The sequence below is a fragment of the Emys orbicularis genome, chromosome 6 (genome assembly GCF_028017835.1).
Source record: "Emys orbicularis isolate rEmyOrb1 chromosome 6, rEmyOrb1.hap1, whole genome shotgun sequence".
Lineage (NCBI taxonomy): Eukaryota > Metazoa > Chordata > Testudines > Emydidae > Emys > Emys orbicularis.
The window spans coordinates 59,262,782-59,287,277 of record NC_088688.1 but is presented as its reverse complement, the minus strand read 5'-3'; the positions used below and the strand labels follow the sequence as shown (position 1 = coordinate 59,287,277).

Genomic DNA, 24,496 nt, shown 5'->3' with positions numbered 1-24,496 from the left:
CCGGCGAGGAGCCCAGGGCTGGGACGGGGGGCAGCCAAAAATTTTTTTGCTTGGGGCGGCAAAAAACCTAGAGCCAGCCCTGCTTGTGTTCCTCTGTCACAGGCAAAATGTCACCATTTCTCTGCAAGATGCTTTTAAGTATTTTTTGACCTTGTCAAAAACAGATCAGGAAGGGGCTGTAGTAAAAGCTTCCCATATTTTCATTAAAAGGCAAAATCAGGAATTTTCACCTGTGGTGAGAATGTTTTGTTAACATACATCTAATCTTGTAATCCTGACACTATAGAAACTTTATAAAGGCCTCTTATGAAATTGCTGAAATTGAAATATATTAAGCCAAAAATGCATTAGAATGCAGCTGAGACCACTGGCATTTCTGCTACGAATGAGTTATGAAAAGTGGCTGTAGTCATTGACAATTTCACTCCATGATTTTAAGTCATTGTTTGTCTGTTAAGGTACTGTAAATTAGGGCTGTCTCTATGGCCTAATTTACAATACAAGAAATTGGAGACATGGGTTTGAATTCTAGGTTTAGTCTTTCTCACTCACCAAGCTCAGGAGATTGATGCACTATGGATAGTCCTCAGGAAGGAGGGAAGAGCAAATTTCATGTTTAATAGTGACCCTTGCTAGCTGATCAGGAGCAGTATTTACTAAGCTCCTAAGAGAGCTCTCCTTAGCCTTTCTGACTTGGAGTTAGTTGGTTCATTTTACAATCTGTATTCAGACAGGTGGGATATATGAGGAAAAAGTGACTCATTGTGATGGCCCCATGCCCTCTTCTCTCTCATACACACAAGCCTATCCCTGGATTTTATTTCCTCACCATGATCCCTCACCATTGGAGAAAGACCAGCTCTTGTCTGTGGTGGGAAAAGTGGGATGCAATGTGAAGCAGAATATGATTGCAATTGCGGTGGAAAATGGGGAGAACTCACTTCCTAGGGATGTGGGTGGAGAGGGACAAAATATCGAATACAGAAAATGTTAACCATTTGTGTTGGCAAAGATAGTTATTCAAATCCTTTTTCTGCAAAACTAGTGAGTTACTGTTTGATAGAATTGTATATGATCTGTAGCAGCATAGGGTGTAAAATTGTGACATTTGAAAAGAGCACATACATGCAGACATTTTTACTGAATAGGTATATTTTATTTAATATAAATATAAAATGAGCTCAAGTTGTTTCCGTGACTCAGAGATCTTCATACCTCTGCTCTGCCTCTGCCCCATATGCTGAACTATCAAATATGTTCAGTATATTTTTCAGGCTAGATTGAACATTTCAAGAAAGTGCACTGAATCACAGTTTGTTTGCCAAGTCTTTGAGGGTGGGGGGTTATTTTTTGAGATGACTATTACCATTTGTATTGGACAATAACCTTTGTGTCACCTATTTTTTGTCACTATCTTTTCAAACTACTGGAGACCTGAGTATCCACCTATTTCATGCTCTACTGCTGCATTTTGTTGTTGTTTTGAAAAATGATTTATACTGTGCGTCTCAATACAAATACAATATTTAATGTATAAAGTGGAAAAAAACAACAAAAAAACACAACCAACCGACAGAGCTGGTTGGGAATTCTTTGACAAACTCTTTTTATTTTTTTGTGTCAGAAAATGCCAATTCATCAACACCAAAACTCTGGAAAGAAATGTATTGGTTTTGATAAAAAATGTATTGGGAAGGTTTTCACAGGTCCAGAATGGTCAGAGAGAAGGAAAGAGACTCACCCCAAATAGCCAATAGCCTGGTGAGTAGGGCATTCATAGTGTTCCGTGTTTTCAGTTTTTACCGATTTTCAGTGATAAATTACCAGATTTTTTAATTAAAGGAATTCAGTTTTTACTGATTTAACACCCATTAATCAATCCACTCTATTTTTTTGGATGCTTATTTTTGTTAAACACTAAAGCTTACATGATTGTTGTGTCCTGCAACTCTGAGATTGAAGCAGTTCCACTGTGTAAAACACAGAACACACACACACTGTGAAGGTCGGAAAAAAGAAACGTTAATATTGTGCTACAATTGACTCACAAGGGGATGATGCATGCCTATTTCTTTATGTATGTTTAGTGTGGCGCTGAATTTAAACAATTAATCCTCCACAGATGAAGATATCCAGTGCCCCCTATCCACCCGGTTACCTCCTTTACTGCCAATCTCGTTATGGGTTTGGATGGACAAGCCTGGGTTCTTTTGGATCCCCACACAATCAGTCCTGCCCTTTCTGTGGCTGACTCCAGACTACCCACAAACTGTCTTGTCCCACCTCCAGGGCTCCCAGGGAAGGGCGTCGCACTCCCTATTAGTCAGGCTAGGTCTTCTTCCTGGGCTTTCCCATGTCAGTCATTTCACTCTATCCCTTCCTTTGAGCAGGCACACCTGCAATTCTTCCCCAAACCAACAGGCGCCCCTGTTGTTTAAATAGTGTCTTTTCTTCTTGGTTGCCTAGCGGACTCCGAGTCTGCCCTTGGCTCCTCCTTCCTACCAGGGACAGTGTACCTCTTTCTGAACTACCAGCACAGAGAGCTCCAGGAACCTAGGTAAACTCCTTTGGGGTTACAAATAGATAAGGTTAAAAGGTAAACATGGGGCAAAACCACAAATCTATGCCTGAATACGAACAAGCAAATCCAGTGCTTAGACATTTTCAAGAAAAGTAAGATGCGAGTGAAGAGGATGCATTGCTCTGCAAGTACTGCAGCATTGAGGTCAGTGCTCGCGCTGACAGAATAAAGGAGCATGTCAAAAGCAAGTGACACAAGAAGCTTGAAGAAGAAAGTGTGCTTCAGGATAAACAGTCAATACCAGGAGCTTTAATGAAAGAGAGGACACAGCACAGTTGTGTCAATGAATTTGTGCATGCTTTTTGTTTCTCCAGACAACCATTATTAACAGAAGTGGGGCCTTCTGGTGCAACAATACTGTCCAGCAGCAAAAACCCTTCCTAATGCAGACAACCTTACTCAGAAGTATCTGAAAGAATATGACGATGCTTTAGTATCTAAACTGATGGAACGAATTGATGGAAAGGTGGTGTCTTGTCTGATTTTTGACTAGTCTCCAGATACTTTGGACTGTCCAATTCTTGGCGTTTGATTTTCATTTTTTGGTTTCAAAGCGAATAAACCTGCATTGTTTTATGCTGATGTGACATTCATCCCCTCTGCTGACAGCTGTTTTGTCGAGGCAGCAATAACTGACATGTTTGAGATGTACCAACTAATTTGGGAAAATATGGCCACAACTAACTCTGTTTCCTACATGGCTACGTTTGCATGGGAGATTAAACACAACCAGAAACCAGAGCTGCTGTGTATTATCTGTTCTGCTCAACTGATTAACGTTGCATTGTCAGCAGCTCCTGCTACACAACAAATGAAAGATGTGAAATCTTGCATCATTGGATTTGGGGCTGTCTTCAAGCATGCGAACAAGTTGAAGGCTTTGTTTTACACAGTGCGAGACGAGTGCAGAGCCAACTGCTGACCTACCCCTGTTGTGCCATATCGGTGGATGAGCTTGTGTTTCATTACCTGTCATGTAAATAATGTGTGGACTGTGCTAATGTGTCTCCTAGATCATCTTGAGTTTGTTGGTTCTAAAGCATAAATTCTGAAGAGACTGGCAAATAACCAAAATGACTGCCAGATTCTGTGCACCAAGGTAATGTTCATTGTTGAAAACTTGGACTCATTGTGTGACATACAGAAAACACTGGAGTTTTCTCTGACTGCTGCCAACACATTTGCCAATACAGATGTTTACCGGATCCTGACAACCAAAATCTAAGCTGAACTGAGCACAAAAGCTTCAGGAGAAATACCCAGCTGTTTCCACCCTGGAATACAAGAACCAAACCCTTCAACACAATGCTCAGCAAGAAATGGGAGAACCCAAATGTCCTGGCTCGTAATCTGAACCCCCAAGTGTTTGGTGATGAAGATTCTTTTTGGAATGTCATCCACGTGTTGCACCCCTTCCTCAATGTGAATTTTGCAGTAGACTATGATTATGCCAGAGTGTTTCAACCATTTGCCACTAGAGATGAAATTTCAAATCTGAAAGGGGAATTTATTACTTAAATGAACTTCCCTAATCCTGACAATGTGAAACTGGATGTGCTGGCTGTTTGGAATGGTCATCAAGACACACTTCCCAACTTGAGCAAAGTGGCACGGTGAGCTTTGAGTGTACCCCTTGGATCTATTGATGCAGAGCACTTATTTTCAAAGTTGGACTACCTCCAAGACAGCAAAAGGCTCAACATGAGTGAGGATACTTTGATAAAAAGTATGTGAGCATATGCAAACCAGGATTTCTGGAAAAACTACTAGCTCTCAGAGAGACAGATATACCTTTGTACATTTAAAAAAAATTCAATTATACTGTTGTCAAATGGGTATATTACAATAGGTTTGTTTTCCCCTGGTTTTTCCCGATTTAAAAAAAAAAGAAAATTTAACCCAATTTCATCCTGGTTTTAATATTTGGAAAATAAACCCTGAAAAAGTCCCAGTTTTTTTTTTTTTTAACAAATAAAAACTGAAAACCGAGTACTAAGGATTCACCTGAGTTGTGAAAGGCCCAAGTTCAAGTCCCTGATCTAACTGATTCAGACCATGGATTTGAACATGGGTCTCCCACATGCTAGGTGAGTTCCCTAACCATTGGGCTATTAGCTATTCAAGAATTGGAGTTTCTCTCTGATTTTTAATTTTTTTTTTTTTTGAAAGGTATAGTTTTCATTCCCTTGTGGAATGAACCCAAATGTCAAAACCTCCACATTTTTTGTGAAATGGAATTCTTGTTTTCTTTATTTCCTTCTGATGTCATGGCTCTCCACAGCCACCTTTCTAAGCCAGGAAGTATTGACAAGATTTTCTTAAGACTCAATCCTTAATTTTCAGAAGCTTATTGCTTCAAAGCTCACAAAACAATTTAATCACCAAGTTTATGGCATGGCAAAACCTGAGTTCAGTCTTTCCTCTCAAACCATCTCGTCTTGTGTTCTGTATTAGTGTTGATGATGCCAACATTTGCTCAGTCTTCAAACTCATAATTTAGGAGTAATTTCAGGTTCCACCCTCTCATCTGCCAGGTGTCACAAATCTCACATGAAACCCATGCATTTATCGTGTCTGTTGTGCTTGTTTTACCTATCTGGTAAAATGTTATGCATTTTGAGAATAGAGCTATCCTATAGCCTAAGGGAATGCACATTGAACTGCAAGTAACAAGACAGCTCTAGTTGCCACTTCTTCAATTGGCTGCTATTAATATTTCCATGTATTTCAGAGCCCTTATTATTAACTAAGGCCTCATATTGTTACATTATGGGAAAGGCCTCTGATATTTTACAAGTAAGATAGATGAGAGGTTACACAGTTACCTCACGCAGAGGCCTCCCTCTCATCTTATAGCCTCCATTTAATTCAGAATGCAACAGCTAAAGTCATCTTCCTAACCTGTCACTCAATCTTTATCATTCTTCTCCTTGTGACCCTCTAGGAGCACCTTCTGCTACCCCAAACTTTTGTTGCTTGTTTTCACCTTTAAAGATCATCACAAACCTGCCCCCACATTCATTTCCACACTTCTTTTATTACATCCCACCAGGATCACTTTGCTCCACCACTAGTCTCACCATTCCATTCGATTTCTTCTTCCTCTTCCGTCTTGTACTTTCTTCCATGCTGTTCCCATTGCCTGGGATATCCTAGGGCACAAGGCTCTCGCCATTACAATCTCAATACTCCACCTCCATTCTTCCTACAGATCTATATTATGAAGCAGCAATAGCCACTTCATTATTAAGGCTGAAGCTACCTTCCCATTATAAGTTCAATTTTCTATTGCCTCCTCAGCTTCCTTAGGGGGAAAAAATGGAGTTTCTGAAATTCCAAGGGTTGGGATTTTCTGGAAAGTTTGGTTACAAATCAGAAAAGTTTGAAAGTTATGATGCTTTTGAAAAGTTACTAGAAGGTCATTTTTGAATAGTTTGTTAAGTGGCATGTCCTAGAAACTCCAGATTTGTTTTCTTTGCTGAAGAGAAATAGTATGTGATGGTTACACCCCTCTCCAGTTTTCTTTTATCCCTCAGAAGGTCACAGGCTCCACCACTCCCTTTGCTCTCCCTTTCCACGTTGGTCTTCCTGCTGCCTTATTAGAATCACAGGCTGGCCAGTTCCCCAGTTCTTTTGCCTCCGCTTTCTCCCACATTGGGTCTCGTGTCCTGCTTTTCAGATGGGTGTGGAGCTCTGCCCTGTGCTTCATCTCTTGGTCTACTCTGTTTCTGCCTCTGAGAGGACTAAAAAGGCAGCCTGCGAGCATGCTCTGATATCAGCATTGTTCTATATTTTCATACTTTCAGTGGATGGAACAGTTTTCTTAGGAGGCCCTCAGTACCTCTCTCCCCAGACTTCTCTCTCTGGTGCTGCTGTAAGGAAGGTTCTAGATACTACCATCTACTCCCTCCCCTTATTGGATTCTGTGGGGCTGCCCTGAAGGGCCTAAAGGCTGCCGGCCTCTTCTTCCCTCATCCGCCTCCTGCTGTTCTCTCCACTGCAGTGTTGGAGAGAAATGGGAAGGAAAGGTATCTGCCACAAAGATTTTAGTTTGATTAAAAATAAAAGGAGAGAGGGTTTAATTGGATTGGGATTAGCCCCATTAGATCTTCATTACAAGTCACATCTGATAGTGACCATTTTAACTGGGGACAACCTTGCTCCAGTCATAATGAAACTAATAGGAAACGATGGCCATTTTATATAAGGGCAGAAATTTGCAAAAGAAACCTGTGAAAAACTTTTAAAAACACTTTTTAATAATATTGTGAGAGTTGGCAGATCTATGACTCCAATAAAGTGTGACACCCAAGAGTGCTGGTATGAGACTCCAGTGGCCACAGTTACAGACTTCCTGTGCATTAAGATGGACTGGAGATACTCTGAACAGATGGGTCTGTGATTTAAAATAGCAGGGCAAATATTTTGCTTCCTCTTTTTCTTGCTTCCCCCCCCCCTTTTTGTTGTTGTTGCTTCTTGCTGCAGCCTTCTTGCCCCAAGAGGGGTTTCAGCCATTGCCACCACCCAGGCCTCAAGTTAGTTTCAGGTGTATGCAAACCAGGGTTTCAAATTAATTTTTAAAAGTTTATAAATTGAGCAGCTGCTGACAGGCTTGTATTAGCAGTGATAGGCGATGAAGGGGAAAGAGCAGGCGGGTGTCTGGGAAAGGGCATGAGGAAGAGGGGGAGAAATGCAGTGGACTGGGAGGGGAACTTGGTGTCGTCAGATGTGCTGTCTGGTCTTAGAATTGAGGGCTATGAGAGATAGGAAACTGGTACGACATGAAAGTGGGATGAAGCGTAGGTGAAACGGACCAGGGAGCTAAGAAAGGCAGTGCAGAGTTGCAGAGGACTAGGGGACATGAAGGAGGATGCCGTGAACTGAGTAGAGGACACAGAGAGAGATAGGAAAAAGAAGATTGCCATTTAGGTAAACTAAATGCTTAGTATTTTCCAGATACAAAACTTTTGTGGGTTTTTCAAAAGGGCTCAGAATTGGATGTAACTCTGATTGCATTAAAGTCAGTGGCAAATGTCCCACTGACTTCAGTGGGAGCAGAGGTAGGAGAACACTGAGTGCTTATGAAAATCCCAGCTCAAGCATTTATCATTTTCATGTGGAAAAATGTTTGCCTTCTGTTCTCTTCACCATCTTCCACCCCCAAATTTTCAAATACATATAAAAATAACAAAGTACTAGCACTTTTGAAAATCCCAATTCCTATTCAAAGAACCAGTTGCCAGTAAAATCCTAGTGATTTGTTATTGTGTTCAATGCATATACTGCTGTGAATTTGAGGAGGTTAAATGAAATGTAAGTAGATGGTATGAGTCAGGTAGAATGAGTTGATGAAGGAGTGTACTGCTGATCATTCCAGACATTTTAACATTGGGCTGTTTTGTTTTGTTTAAGATATTGTCTTTTTGTAAAGAGAACATGGTGTGTGTCTGTGTCTGTCTGTCTGTCTGTGTGTGTGTGTGTGTGTGTGTGTGTGTGTGTGTTTTACTGGTCACAAGTGAAATACTCTTTCAACCCTAACTCTTTAATGACAAGCTGCTAATTCTCTAGGTAATATCCACATGGTCATCATCAAATGAATATCTCCTTAATCGCTTTTTGTATTTTTATGTAATGGTTTTCAGTCAAATTAGGTGAATTGCTCTTTATAAAAGATTATCCCAATAAAATTTCACTTTTTTGAGTTCAGGCAACAGGGAAGAATTTTATAATAATAAGAATCATAATACATAACAAAAATTCCTGCTTAAGGGAAAGAGTATTATCTCATTTTTAAAGCAGGATCATGAGACATGAGTTCTGGGCTTTTCTCACAACTCTGCTACTGACTCAAAGTGTAACTCATTTCCTATATGTTTAACATGTATACTCTGCCTGAGTGCACAGAAATATAACAAGGCGTTAAGATCCTAGGATGAAAGATAAACTAGAGAAATACAGTATTATTAAACTTACTTTATGTGAGGCTATTTTAAAATAATTCAGTTATGTGGTATTGTTGTATACATTTCTCTCCTTTAGAAAATATTAGGGTACCTGAATTACTTGGCTTTAAAAAATCAACGTGGAAAAGAAAGAACTAGTACATCAAATCAAATCAATTTCAAGTTTATCTTCTGGGAACACGGTTGAGATTGATTAAAAGTTTAAAGTAGTATATGTAGTAGCTGAGTGTTAGTTATCTAGACCTCGTTCTGAGCTGGCTCAACCCCTCCTGAAAATCATAGCTACCGAGGGCACTGAGCATGTTGCTGGATTTGTAACTTTCCAGCAACAGGTTAGCTGGAAAAAATCTGTAAAATTTGGCACTGGAACAAGAAATATGTGAACCTGTCACTGTGAGCAGTCTCAAAGGGCAAGCTGCTTTGCATGAGCTAATTAACCTTAGGAAATAATTACACAAATATGCAAATGTTGTTTAGATAATTCCATGTGTTATCAGCTCAGGTAGTCCATCAAAACAGCAGACCTTGCAGTGTCTAGGTGTTAGAATCTGGCATAGTTGATAAGGCTTTGGTTCCTGCCTCACTTCAGCGTGGTATTTCACAATTAATGACTGCAATATTACACTAGTAAATTCAACCTGTATTTTGAATGCAGCAGAACATAGCACTGTATTTACTGTATGCACACTGCTTATCTGTGTACTCTAATGGCTTGATTCATTAAAATGTTATATATCTTACAACTCTTACACTGGCAGACTATACAATATTGCAAAAATGACAAACAAAAAAATGAGGCCACTCATTATGTTATTTGCAAAATAGACTTGCCAGAGAATTTACCCACAATCATTTGTTTGTTTCTGATAAAGTTACAAGGTAAAGTATTTTACCTGCTATTTGCAACAGTACAGCTGAATTTTCTCATAATGCAAGCAGTATATTATATCTGCTTGAAACAGAAGACTTTTGGCAGCATTTTATAAAACAATGCTTCTTGTTAATATTCTACAGATTCTGAGATGTTGTTAATGTGAATATGCAATACATAATTAAGTTCTGTAGGTTAAAACTGGACAAAACAGTACCAAGGATAACAAAAACAAGATTATGACATAATATATTTTCATGTCAGCTGATAAATTTTATGATTCTGAGAAAAGGAAGGAGTGAGAGCAGCAGAATAAGGACAATAGACTTAAAAAAAAAAAAAAAAGCAGACTTTAAAAGACTCAGCGAACTGGTAGGTGAGGTCCCATGGGAAATAAAACTTGGGGAAAAGAGTTCAGGGGAGCTGGCAGTATCTCAGGAGACAATATTAAAGGCAAAGCTGCCATCTATCCTGATGCAAAGGAAAGATAGGAAGAATAGTAAGAAGTCATTATAGCTCCATCTGGAGATCTTTAATGTCCTGAAAATCAAAAAGGAATCCTGCAAAAAGTGGAACCATGGATGAATTGCTAAGGAGGAGTACAAAAGGATAGCACATTCTTGTAGGGACAAACATCAGAAAGGTTAAGGCACAAAATGAGTTACAGTTAGCAAGGAATATAAAAGGCAATATGAAGAAAAACAGAAAGACATAAGAAAGTGGAGGTCCTCTACTTAGCAGGGAATGAAAGCTAGTAACCAGTGACGTCAAGATGGTTGAGGTGTTTAATGCCTGTTTTGCTTCATTCTCTACTGAGAAGGTTAATGGTGACCAGATACTCAACACAATTAGTGTTAACAAAAAGGAGGAAGGAACACAAGCCAAAATAGGGAAAGAACAGGTGAAAGAATTTAGATAAGTTAGCAAAAATAACAGGAGTACTTGTGGCACCTTAGAGACTAACAAATTTATTAGAGCATAAGCTTTCGTGGGCTACAACCCACTTCTTCGGATGCATACGAAGAAGTGGGTTGTAGCCCACGAAAGCTTATGCTCTAATAAATTTGTTAGTCTCTAAGGTGCCACAAGTACTCCTGTTATTTTTGCGGATACAGACTAACACGGCTGCTACTCTGAAACCTTAGATAAGTTAGATATACTATGTTGGCAGGGCTGATGAAATTCATCCTGGGGTACTTAAGTAACTAGCTGAACCATCCTTGGAATCATTAGCAATTATCTTTGAGAATTCATGGAGGATGGGTGAGGTCCCAGAGGACTGGAGTATCTGTCTTTAAAAAGGGAAACAGCGAGGACCCAGGGAATTATAAACAAGTCAGCCTAACTTCAGTACTTGGAAAGATACTGAAACAAATTATTAAGCAATCAAATTATTAAACAATTTGTAAGCACCTAGAGACATAATAGGATGATATGGAATAACTAGTATGGATTTGTCAAAAACAAAGCATGTCAAACCAAACTAATTTCCTTCTTTGACAGAGTTACTGGCCCACTAGATAACAGGGAATCAGTAGATGTGATATATCTTGATTTTAGTCAGGCTTTGGTGCAATCTCACATGACATTCTCATAAGCAAATAGGGAAATTACTGTAAGGTAGGTGCACAATTGGTTGAAAGACCATACTCAAAGTGTAGTTACAAATGGTTTGCTGTCAAACTGAGAGGGTATATCTAGTGGGATCTCATAGGAATCAGTCCTGGGTCTGGTACTGTTCAATATTTTCATTAATGACTTGGATAATGGAGTGGAGAGTATGCTTATAAAATATGCAGATGACACTAAGCTGGGAAGGGTTACAAGCACTTTGGTGGGCACGATTAGAATTCAAAACAATCTTGACAAATTGGAGAATTGGTCTGAAATCCAACAAGATGTAATTCAAAAAAGATAAGTGATAATATTGCACTTAAAATCAAATGCACAACTACAAAATGGGGAATAACTGCTAGGTGGTAGTACTTCTGGATTATAGTGGGTCACAAATTGAATATGAGTGAATAATGTGATGCAGTTGTGAAAAATGTTAATATAATTTTGGGATGTATTAACAGGCACTGGTGATGCCTCAGCTGGAGGATGGTGGTCAATTCTGGGCACCACACTTCAGGAAAGATGTAGGCAGATTGGAGAGTCCAGATGAGAGCAACAAAAAGTATAAAAGTTTTAGAAAACCTGACCTATGAGGAAAGGTTAAAAAACCTGGGCATGTTTAGTCTTAGGAAAAGAAGGCTGAGGGAGGGACTTGGTAACAGTCTTCAAATATGTTAAGGGCTGTTATAAAGAGGATAGGGATCAATTGTTCTCCATGTCCACTGAAGGTAAGACCAGAAGTATTGGGAGATTTAGATTAGATATTAGGAAAGAGGCTTCCAAGGAAGGTTGTGTAATCCCTATTACTGAAGGTTTTTAAGAACAGGTTGGACAAACACTCTCAGGGATGGTCTAGGTTTACTTGGTCCTGCCTCAGCACAGGGGTCTGGACTTGATGACCTCTCAAGGTCCCTTCCAGCCCTACATATCTATGGTTATCCCCATTGTTCAGGTCACTGTGTACCACTTCAGTGGTGAAAAGAGCCTAGAACCTGTCCATATGTGGCCAGCTGAGAATTCTCCCAGCATGGGAGAGTTTTTAACATGCATTCAGGTTCTGTGTTCAGGCATGAAGGATGCACTAGAGCAAGGGTGGTCAAACTTACTGACCCTGCGCATATGACAATCTTCAGAAGTTCGAGAGCCGGGGTGCACCTGCCTATGCTCGGGGCTTCAGCCCTGAGGAAGGTGCCTGAGAGGGCTTGAGGCTTCAGCCCCATTCCTGCTGAAGCCCTGAGTCCTGGCAGGTGCACCCCATGGGGCTGAAGCCACAAGACTCCCCTCCCTGCTGGGCAGAAGCCCCTGCCCCACCACCCCAATGCAAGACAGAGGTCCTGAGCTCCCCCCGGTCTGGTAGGTGGAGAATGTGGTTGGGGAGGGCCATGATCTGCACTTTAACAGTAAAAGAGCCGTATGTAGTTCACGAGCCACAGTTTGGCCACCCCTGCAGTCAGGTCAGAGGAGGCATGGCCAGGGCATTGCTGCACTCTGGTTTTTCTCAGAGAGTATACAGTCCTTAGTTCTAGTTAATATAGATTAGAGCAGCCTCTAATTTTTCTAACCTATGCCAGGGCCTGAGTCAAGGCCAAACTGATCAGAGGATTAGGGAGACAACTTATTCCTTGACCGTTGCTCCCACTCTGCTGCTTCAAGCAGCTCTCAGATACAGCAGAAGATCTGGCCTAGGAATATTAAAATTTCTTCAGTAATATTAATTTATCATTGTCATATTATTTTCATTAAATGTACTGTTAAATTACTTTGATTAAACTTTTTGTATTAGAATGAAAAGTTCCAAGTTAACAATTTATGACCATTTTTGAGGCAATAGTCATTTGGTTTGGAAAGCTACTCTGTGTTTTTATATATTGCTAATGGGTACTATTTAAAAGATATAAAGCAATACTTTGAGTGCTCATTTCTATCTTAGCCAAAAAAGTTTAATGCTACTTCTACTGGAAACATCTGGTGATCCTTTTGTTGTTGAAAAGGAACTGTTCCATGTGGCAAAAACATGTTATCTGATAATCCTATGTTCCTGTCATTAACCTCCCCAGAACCTCATAGATGGGTATCTGTGTTCCATATTACGTTTTTGAATCAGGAGTGGGTTTTCTTTAGCTAGCTGCTGAAACTCTGTAGTTCCTTTAATATGCTGTATAAACTAAAATGGCATGTTAAATCCTATTCATAATATATTATTTCTTTAAAAAATGAATTATGTAAAATTTTTCAAAGTAGTAGCAAATTGAAAATTATGCATCAGATATTTTAGGGTCCTAGGCAGGTACTCCGCCCTCTACCTGAGCAGAGCTCAGCTGCAATGGAGAGGGGAGAGGGAATGTGAGCGCTTCCTGATTGTCAGCCACCCAGCCCCAATTTAAATTAAAGTTGTGGAGGAGCTGCTCTAATTTACGTTACTGGCGTAATGTCATTCAGTGACCTTGAGCCAGTGGACGAGCTCCACTTTGTCATGCCCCTGACAATATCTCCTCGCTTTCCTTACACCAGGAGTTGGGAGGCTGCTGGCACAGGAAGCAGTTTTACACTAGCTATTGCGGTCTGTATTCCAGCCAATTTGCATTGTATAAGCAGCACTTTAGAGGCCTTAGCAGACTGGAGAATCTAGGATGACCAGACAACAAGTGTGAAAAATCGGGACAGGGGTGGAGGATAATAGAAGCCTGTATAAGAAAAAGACCCAAAAATCGGGACTGTCCCCATAAAATCGGGACATCTGGTCACCCTAGGAGAATCTGATCCTCAAACTTTTAAGCTAGAATAACTTCTTAAATTCTCTGATATTTATGTGGATGGAAAGTTTTGCAAAATTTCTTAGCTGATCTGAGTGGGCTTCTTCTAAATTTCAAGTAGTAAATACAAGACAAGAAATATTAAAACCCCCAAAATATTCTCTTTTTTAAGCAAGATTCAGATAATTTAGTCAAACAAATGTGACTCTACAAAATCTTTCTTCAATGAATCTCACCATAACTTGTAGGAAATAGGCCAAACTAAATGTAAAATGCACAAAAAATCTGCTTTTATGTCAAAAGTCACCAGAGACCAATTTAATCTAAAATCTATATTAAGGAATTTATTTCAGTTGAATGTCAGAGTCAAAAACCAAAACAAAAATTAGTAGTAATAATACTACATTGGAGGTAACATTTTCAAAGTTGGATGCCTCAGGATAGGCACATAACATCTATTTAGGATCTTGAATAAATTATTTGATTTTTCAGAGTGCTGAACGCCCTTGGCTGTTATTAACTTCAATACCATTGAAAGTCAAGCCATTTATTTAGGCACATAACTATGGGGTTTAGATATCTAACTTGAGGCATGTAGGATGGAAAATTTTGACATGGGCTTCTATAGCAGCCTTCCAGCCAATGATCTCAAAACATTTTACAAATGACAATGAATAAAACCTCACAACTGCCTTATGAGGTAGGTAATATAACCTTTCACTCCCTTTTTATGTGGTCATACAGAAAATTATGGAAAGTATGACAAAGAGGCCTGCACTTCATTAAATAACCTAATAAGTTAACATGTAAAGTCAGGATATTCTAGTAGCAGTAAAAGAATGGGAAGTAACAGTTACCTTGGATTGTCACCTTCTGTACTGAAACTCCGGTACTCAGCACCCTAAATTATCCAAGGCCAGACAGACCCACTTAATCCTCAGACCCTGGTGGAACTGGCATAAATTCAAATTCCAAACAGCCCAACAGTTCTGTGGAGACTGCGGTGCCTAACTCTCTATTAGATAGCCAGCTCCATCTTACATGGCGGCAGCATTGGTTTGCTTGTCCCAAAAAGTTGCCTGAAATCCTGACCAGCTTCAAAGTAAAGTTATTCTGATACCTATCGTAAAGAAACAGCTTTCACTTTAAAATGTATCACTTCATCCAGTAGTGTTCCCCGTCCCAGATCCTCTTTTTATACTATCTGTGGGTTAGCAGCGTATACAGAACAATACAATGTATTTTGCATTAATGTATGTAGTGTTGTTGTATCCTTGTTGGTCCCAGGATATAGAGAGACAAGGTGCGTGAGGTAATATCTTTTATTGGACTAACTTCTGTTGGTGAGAGAGACAAGCTTTCGAGCTCCACATTCTAGCACTTCACCTTGAAGGGTCGCTTAGAATATGTGATAACTACTTATGATAAACTATTGGTTCAATCTTGTATTTAGCTGTGACACTCAAGTACCTTTCCCAGACCTGATGAAGAGCTCTATGTAGCTCGAAAGCTTCTCTCTCACTAACAGAAGTTGGTCCAATAAAAGATGTTACCTCATCCACCTTGTCTCTCTATTTTACATTAAGGCACTTTAACAATAAAAAAGAAAAACAGAAGTTATAGTCCAAAGTAACTAATTTTAGACAGAGCCTCTCTTTGCTTTTGTATATAAAAAATAATCTTGAATTGAATCTTCATGCTGGAATGTATGAAATCGAACGGTTAAATATTTGGTTTATCAGACTGTTTGGTTTTGCTTTAATCAGTGGGAGTTATTTGTAGATTTCTAGACTCTCACTTGATTTCTGAATCCTTTGGAAGCTTCCTGCTGTAGTCCTAAGACTCTACGCTTTTGCCCTAATGGTACACAGAATAATAAAAATGGGCTGCACCATGATTTGACACACAATTTTTAACTAAAAATAACTGACCCTTCTTTCTCTTTGTCAGAGCTCAGAACTTGATTAAATTGCTTTTACAATTATTAATTTTATTCTCAATTAAAAACTAACTGTAAATCTCATTCACTTGACTAAGGAAAACTCCTTAGCTGCTATTATTATTTTATTGTAGTGTATTATTTATAGTAGCATAGCTTCTAAACTTTTCTTAGAGAAAACCTTTTGTTTCAACATTTTTCTTCTATAGCAATCCCAGTTAAAACATACATAACTTCCCTTAATAAACTCCAGACCATACTGCTCTATTTTATCTTAAACAAATCTCTAGGGAGGGAAAAGTGATTCATTTGCAAGCCGCTGCTTTGCTAATAGAAGCAAAAACACATTCCAGTTTCTTTACTTGGACCCAGATCATGTATTTGGATTCAAGTGGTTGGAGTCTTATATCTTCATGATCAAATTGCAGAACCAGAGTTGAAAGACAGAAAATATCCCTTCCCTTGCATGGAGATGAATGCAGCTCTTGATACCTAATAGGCTGACACTTCACTGTGTCATTGAGAGTCAGTCAATCAATAATAGAATCTGCCCAAGTCTAAGGAACTTTGTGGCTGTTTTGAAAGTTTGATAAACATTTCCTATCCTGTTACCAGTCTAAGCTTGTTCATTAAAAGGTAGGAGTAAAGCTTTGTTCTCAGTTTCTGCTAGTTAAAGGAACAGTGGATAAAAGTTTCAAAATTGTCCATGTGATTTAGGAGCCTAATTGCTTTATTCCAAAGTGATTTAGGTGCTTGGGAACCAAAGTCTCATTGGGACATAGGCTCCTAAGTGCCTACATCATTTTTGAAAAAGGGACTTAAGCTAATTTTTGAAAATTTTACAGTCTATCTATAATTTATATGAATAACACTGGTTTCAGAGTAGCAGCCGTGTTAGTCTGTATCCTCAAAAATAACAGGAGTACTTGTGGCACCTTAGAGACTAACAAATTTATTAGAGCATAAGCTTTCGTGGGCTACAACCCACGCATATGCATCCGAAGAAGTGGGTTGTAGCCCACGAAAGCTTATGCTCTAATAAATTTGTTAGTCTCTAAGGTGCCACAAGTACTCCTGTTATTTTTGATGAATAACACTGAAATCATTAGAATCCTATGGCTACCAGTTGCCCTCACTGGTATTTACTTACTTGTGATTTTTATATCACTTATTTATGGCTTTTCAACTAGGGAAGTGATGCTTAGTATCAGGCATTTCATGTTTATTACATTAATACTTGCATAAGAAGTACTAATACTAAGAGTAAGTGAGGTGCAGAGAGGTTAAATGCCTTGCTGATAGGCACATAGAAAGTTAGTAACAGAGGTAGGAATGTACAGCCCAGATATTCTGATCACCAGTCCTATGGTTTTAACTAGTAGAGAATTTGCTCTCCCGTAACTCCCAGGCCCCAAAATAATGAGTATTACTAGAAAATGGTCAAGAGGTGCTCTATCTGCATTGTATATTAGCTTGTGATTGCAAAATAACATAGAATAAGTATGGTGTAAAAATTCAGTTATGTCATTATGGAATTAGGCCATATTCTGTATGGTTAGAACATGTAGATGTATAGCAGCAGTGGGAAAAATACTAGAGAGTGAGATGAAGCCTCTGTTTTATTATTATTATTATTATTCTCTTTATTGGATTAATTTCATACAAACATACAAACAAAGACTTTTTAGTGAACAAATATTTGACGCAAAGTTGTCAAAAGTTTGAATCTGATCAGCGTCTGGCCTACTGGGTGACCTTGGGCCAGTCAAGTCATTCTTTGCTTCTGTTTCCCCATCTGTAAAATGTGGATAATGATACTGACCTCCTTTGTTAAAGAACTTTGAGATCTATTGATGAAAAGTGTATATAAGAACTAAATATTATTATTGTTATTCTGTATTAAATTTGAGTGAGGCTGTTTAGCTGAAATGCCATTATTGTGCTTAGACTTCCTGTAACTGCACAATTTTTTGTTTATATTCAAAGAAAGCAGATTTTGCAGTCTTTAAATCACATTCTCAGGGTTGTTTTGTGTGTTGATTTTTTTAAAAAGAAGAATCAATGAATTTTTGTGACCCTAGCACAAATGTATTTGTGGTTTCTTTTAACAAAACCTTTTAACAACTAGGAATATGTTGCCTGTAGACAAAACTGTCAGTTTGCAAAATATTATAGTGAATAATATACTTCTCTGTGTAGGATAATGGCTCTCCTGAAGAACATGCAATTTATGTGTGGGACCACTTTATTGCTGAGTCAGCAGCTGAAAACGTATTTTTTGTCGCTCACAGTTACGGTGGACTTGCATTCGTAGAGTTGGTAAGTGTTAACTTTTCCATTGCCCTATTTGCTGAGGGCTTTCACATATTTGCAGAAGTTAAATTTAATGTTCTCTTTCCAAAGAGGGTGGACAATTTAGAACTCTAAACAGCTTTTCACATGGTATGTTTGGGTTTAAAAAAAATTAAAAACACTGTTTTTTCCTCTGTTGATTATTTACCAAATTAGAAGACAGTCACATAGGGCTTCATGCTTACAGAAGCCAGGGAAGCCAAAACCTATGGATCCTGACTGGTGGTATGTATGCAAAAAAAGGGAGAATACAGCTTCTGTCGTGCTCTGTGAGTTCTAGGTTGGGTCTGAATACAAATAAGTACAATGTGTAATGCTCACTGAGTCAGTGTTATTTTATATGATTTCCCCCAATGCAGTTTGGAACTCAAGTGAGGGAACTTGGAGGCACCTGTTGACATGGAAACTCATAGAGAACCTGATCCAAAGCCCATTAAAGTCACAGGAAAGACTTCTGTTGATTTCATTGGGCTCTGGATCAGTCTCGGTGTGAAGGAAGTACAGGAAAGAGTGTGGACGCAGATTTTGCCACTTCCATGGAAGGCAAATTTGCATATCACTTTCTATGAAAGTATTAGAAGGAAACTGCCTGTTTAAATTCACAGAATTAAGAATGGCTCAATGGGACAACTCATGTGCATAAAATTAAGCATATGCATTAGTGTTAGCAGGTTCAGGGCCAAAATGTTCAAGCAATTTTGCACCTTGATTCAAAGTCATGGGAGGACATCACAATTGCACTACTGATACTTTGGGTTACTGTGTTTATGTAGTTAAAGTTTTTTGACTGTTTTGCTACTCTGGGAGAAAATAGATGTGTGAGCACCTCTGGTCAATGAGAAAACAAGAGAAGAAATGCTTATGTGATTCAAAGATTTTAACAGTTCTTGTTGATTTTTTTTGTTATGGAAATTAAGGCTATTTCAGTTCTCTCATTGCTTCCCCAAGCTTTATTTAAACAGTGTGCATATGTTGAAACCTGAGAATGATGTAGCTGATCTAATCCCACAAATGTTTTACAGTCCTGTCAGTAAATTGTACAAATTTACTTTTATTTCTCAAAACAAAAAATATCAAGATACCAAGTTTTGTAGTTGTAAATTATTCTATGTGTAACACACCTTAACTGTTCATTTTGATCTATAATTGCTGCTGCATAAACTGATTGTATAACATGTGAGCTCTTTTCAATTACGTCATATGATTTGGATTCCTTATATACTGTAATAGTATGAAATATCTATTTCCTTTGCTTTTGTAAACTGTGAAGTTTCAAATACTCCGATTGTTGGATTATCCTGATGTGCTTAAATTTTGAAACTGAAATATCTGTAGAATTCAGTAGGTTTTGTCAAGTAATATTATTTGGGTCACTGGATGCATACAAATATATTGTATGCACATTTTTGAATAAGCATTTCTTAATATATGAAGTCAGAAAAGCCAAAGTGTGTTTGAGAACTTTGCTAATTTTTAATAAACAAACCACTTACTTGAAGGTATTTTGGAATTTTAGTGAGTAAAGTTCTTTCTACCACATTTCAGTCAATGGCTTGAGATGGCATGGGTAACAGATGACCAATGTGTCATTCCCATTTTGCCTGTTTCTCTCGTCATACTGGTGGATATTTCTCCACTTTTGTTCTAGTTTAATATGAAGCACACAGATGTTTCAGAACAAGACTTGACTTCTGACCTTGGGGCTTCTAGGGTCAGGGTGCTCAGGGCCTGTGAAATTATCACAAGCTGAGCTAAAGTTTTTCTCCATCACAGGAAGTAACCAGTAAGCAAGAAGTTAAAAAGGAGCTTTGTCATAGAGACAAGATGGTCTCAGTAAGGGTCAGCTTCTGTAGTCTGCTATCTCCACAGGAGGTGCATGCATGGGAGGAAGAATATAATATATAACTACTGACACATCACATATCTGTCATGGAAAACTAGACCTGAGAAGTATATTTAATGTAATAGTCCTTATTTAAAAAAAAAAATTGTGATTAACGCCTGTTTTTGCATTCACTGTTAAAAATAAGTTTATCTGATTTATTTATTTATGTATTGGTTTTGTTGACAGTAGAAGTTTAGATTGGGGGTTGCCTCTAATTATAATAGAAACAAATATTGAACTACAATAATAAAGGTTTTATTTTTACCATAATATTAAGTGGTCAGATTTGCTTAGTATTTTTATTCTTTCCTGCCCTAGAAAATATTTTAGCTTAGAAAGTTTCAGCTTGTTTTTAAAAGATGTTTTTAGTAACTAGAAAAATGATGCTTCTAACCTCTTTGCTCTATCCATCCCCAAAATGCTATTCTGTAATCCTGAAGAGTAGCAATAAAGTAAATATAGTAGCTTGTGGAAAATTAATGTCCTAGAGTAAATATTCATATTCTCTCTCTCCCACCCCCCCACCCCCCACACAAATACAGTAGTTATGTAGACTCCTTGTACACTTCTCATCTGTTTTCATTCCCCTTGCAGAGGGCAACATGAAACTTCTGTTTTTCTCTTGGAATGTAGGGCCTTGCCTGGGCCTTTTGCACCAGATTGTACCCACAGAAAGTAAAATAAACCACAGACTTTGAAATAAATGCCTTTTATACCTTGTGTTGGTATGCGTGCAATGCTGCTGAATGTGTTCTGATTGTTCACAATTATTTAATCACTGAAGATCTCTAGGTTTTCATTGCTTCCTTGGGGAATCCACTCTAAAAGTAACTGTCACTGTAGAGTTAGAAGTCCAGAGACTTGACGTTAAATGACAGTTAGATTGTGGCATTTAGTAACAGCCTATAGCAAAAGTAATGTAAAGCTGCTTTTTCCTGCAGGAGAAGGAGCAGGAGGCATTCAGCCTTATCAAGGCAGAATATCTTCAGGAACAAACTGGTTGCACCCCTGTAACAGGTTTAGCTGGTGCAGCCAGCCAGCTCTGTTCCATTTATTTCCCCCTGCACACTCCTGTTGGGTGACTTACTTTGGGAGGGAAGCATTTTGGAAGCAGTCTCTGTGCTCCCCGAAGTGCTGGGGCAACAACCAGCCTTCATGAAGTCTGAACAAAAAGGGGGAGCATCATTATTCAGTTGCCATTACTCTGTAGCTGTATAAGGTCTAGCTCACAGTCTAGCTTTTAATTTTGATTTTTGACTTGGTTGCCAAAGCAAAAAATCAAGATGTGATTTGCAAGATACTTATATCACCCAGTTAAATTTCCCTAGAATTTTGAAATATTTGTCACAAGGTTCATTACGGTATTTTTATTGTTGTCCAAAACTTTTGCCTTTGTATGCACATGTAGGTGTTGTTTTCCTTAACATCTCAAACATCAGGGTAAGTCTACAACATCATGCTTGAATGCACAGAAACTGTTATCCTGTTACTGCAGCATAGGCACCCAATTCCTCTACCTTACTGGGTCACAGATTACAAGGGAAATAATTGAAAGTGGTTTAGCATGTGTGAGAAGTGAAGTTTGACCAATACGTGTAATTAGTTATATTGTTTATAGTTTGAATTACAAGTAAGAATCATAAGACTACTACTAAAACGTATCTTAACATTTACTAATTAAAACTTTGTATAATTGTAGTTTGAAATCAAATGTGCAGCAAACAGATGTCTAAAAAGTAAATTATTTTTTAAATACAAGGCACTAAAAATAGTTGTAGGTCATGGTCTTTTGCTAATTACTGATTTTGAAAATTCAAAACATGCTTCATGAACATATCTTATCTATCTTCTGTTATCCAGCGCACAGTATATTGCAGTTGGGGATTTATTTTCCAAAGCAGCTTGCTGTACTTGATGGTAAACAATGGAATTTGCACAACTCCTATGAAATTTAATAGAAAGTAACATTTTTAAATTGGAATCCTTTTATGTGTGGTCAATTAAAAGAAAAAGACATACCACTGAGTCTTTCTGCCAGTTTTTGTGGTGAAACAATTTTACTTTGTTATGAGAATGTTTTTCTGTCCCCTGTTCCTGTGTGAAAGATCCACACCTGTCTGAGGCCCTGAATGTGCAGTTGGATCCACGTGGTTGATCCTTGTGCCTATGTGGACCTCATGGGCCACCCTTGCAGATCCAATTACAGGACTGGGGCCCAACTGTGTATGCAGGAGAAAACAAATTCAGACAGACTAGTTTTCTGGTATCACTTTTAAAACAAATACATTTCCACGCTTTTACCCTCACTGGGTGACAACTGCTCATATTTCAGAATCTCCAAAAGAATTGCCAGTCCCAGACTTTCAAAATCATTAATCAAGCCCCCGCAAAGTCAAGAGTTTGGCTTACAAATCATGAGATATTTTTTAAATGATAATTTTGGGCTTCTTTTTTATTTGCCTTCTGCTTTTTGAACCTTTGTGATTCACATTGTCAAGCTTTTTACCACTATACTGAATGCCAGAAACTTCCTTTTTTGTTTTTTAATAAATTGATTAATTTAATTAAACTTCAGCTTTAAGGAAAACACCAGATAGCACAAGACTTGTGATAAACTTGTGAGAGGTGGCAACACTATCTCAAATTTTCAGTGTTTGCTGTTGCAATTATTGTTCATCAGAGAATCAGAGAGCACAGGCAATTAAACTACATCAGGAAAGGAAAAGTAGATGAACTGTCTTTTATTGGATGAAAAACTACCCAACCCATTGTAGCCTTTGACTAAAGTGTTGTATGTATGTATTGATATTAAGTTGTAGATAACACATAGATTTTATCTATAGACTGTTAAAATAATTTTAAAGACTAGTAAAAAGCTGTAAAGTGCTGACTATGTCAACATATTACATGAGTAGTTGAATTGCTAAACATACTATAGAGTGCTGTGCTTTTCATACCATAATCTTCCACTGAAAAGTGTTTAGACTCAGATTCAGGAAAAATTACTATAGTTTGATGATATTAAACTGCAGTCTACTGAAATTAAAATATGCCTAAGAATTTAGATATTGTATCTTTACATCAGCCTCCTGCTTCTGTTTTTCCTCTTCTTTCCTATTATTTATGAGTCAAGGGAAAGGAGACTTTGGATCTGTTTGCGCTGTACTAACAAGCGTTATTAAACCCTGTGTCCTTAAAATATATAGGTCAGATTCTCAGCTGGCATAAATCAGCACAGCTCCATTGAAGTCAACCTGCTTTATTTCTTCAATTTGAAATAATTTTAAGGCCTTGATCCTGTAATATGATCCACATGAGTGGACAGTGTGCCCTTGCAGAGCCCCCTTGACCTCAGTGGGACTCTGTCAGCAGATTGGGAGCTTTAGTGGTTGTGCTGTTAAACTGTTTCTGACTTTTTGGGATCACCAAAACCAGCCAAGACCAGTAAGGGGTTCAGTCATTGCCTGCCCTATAACCTAAAGTACCTTTATGTTGTGCAGCTTTAGTTCAGAGTCCAGACACCAATAGCCAGTCCACAAGCACACCCTGGCTTTCACCAGCCTAGTTCAGTTAGCACAACAGACACTTGCTTGGGGTAAAAATAAATAATAGGTTTATTTAATATAAAAATTAATAGATTCAAAGATAAGAGTAAGGGAGAGCAAACATATGTAGGTTACACAGAAAATAACCATAAAGATGGAACTTCAGCCTTTACATTTTCAGATTAGATAAATCTCTTTTCTAATACAAGTAACTTATTGCCTCTGAACAGTTTTCTAGCATACCTGCTGCCCTAGAGGGGATCCAGTGTTTCATGGACCCCAGCACCTACCAAGTGACGGTCCTCAGTTTCTGGATGAAGACCAGTCTGTTTGAAGCCTTTTAAAGGGCTTTTTCCTCTCTGACTATAGTGACTCGTGGTAATTCAGGATGGGGACATTCTAGCTGGGATGTCTCCATGTCTTCCCATTAACTCTAATGGCCCATCATTTGTCTTTTCTTGCGCTGTATAGTGCTAGGTGCTTGGAGCTAGTCTCGTCTGGCTGGGGAGGCAGCCCCTCCTTGCCTGACTGCACCACCAATTATGAGCACAAAAATACATAAGTCCCTAACCACAGTCTGTATACATAGCTCATAAAGATCATTAAGTTAGAACACTGTAAGCTTTCATACACAACATATTTTTATTGCACAATAATATTGTATACAATCAGCTGATTCAACCACTTGTTCAAACCCCTTGTTCTCCCCTTGGGGTATGTGAACCTTGATTGTCCCACTTTCGCTAGTTTATCATTGATTTTATTGACTTTATTATTTAATGTCCATTAAATTTGCTTTTTAAATTAAACACAATCTGAACAACAAGTAATTGTAGATGGTATATTGTCTGTGTTTCCCTTCTCTGCCTAATCCGTAATGGAACCTATCTTGAGGTGTAGCAGAGGGTACCCAGAATCTGTTGGTTGTTTTGGGTTGGGTTTTAACATAAATCATAGAGGTGGGAAAGCACAAGAAGTACAAATTCAAGA

The 24,496-nt window shown here is 38.4% G+C and overlaps 1 protein-coding gene across 1 annotated transcript in view; it reads left to right on the top strand.

The window, feature by feature from the left end:
• The window catches only part of ARB2A (ARB2 cotranscriptional regulator A), a 354,588-nt gene that overhangs the window by 200,316 nt on the left and 129,776 nt on the right, over window positions 1-24,496 (top strand). Inside the window, exon 8 of the mRNA XM_065406106.1 lies at window positions 17,924-18,043. Coding sequence (XP_065262178.1) covers window positions 17,924-18,043 — 120 coding nt within the window. The remainder of the gene's footprint in view (window positions 1-17,923; window positions 18,044-24,496) is intronic.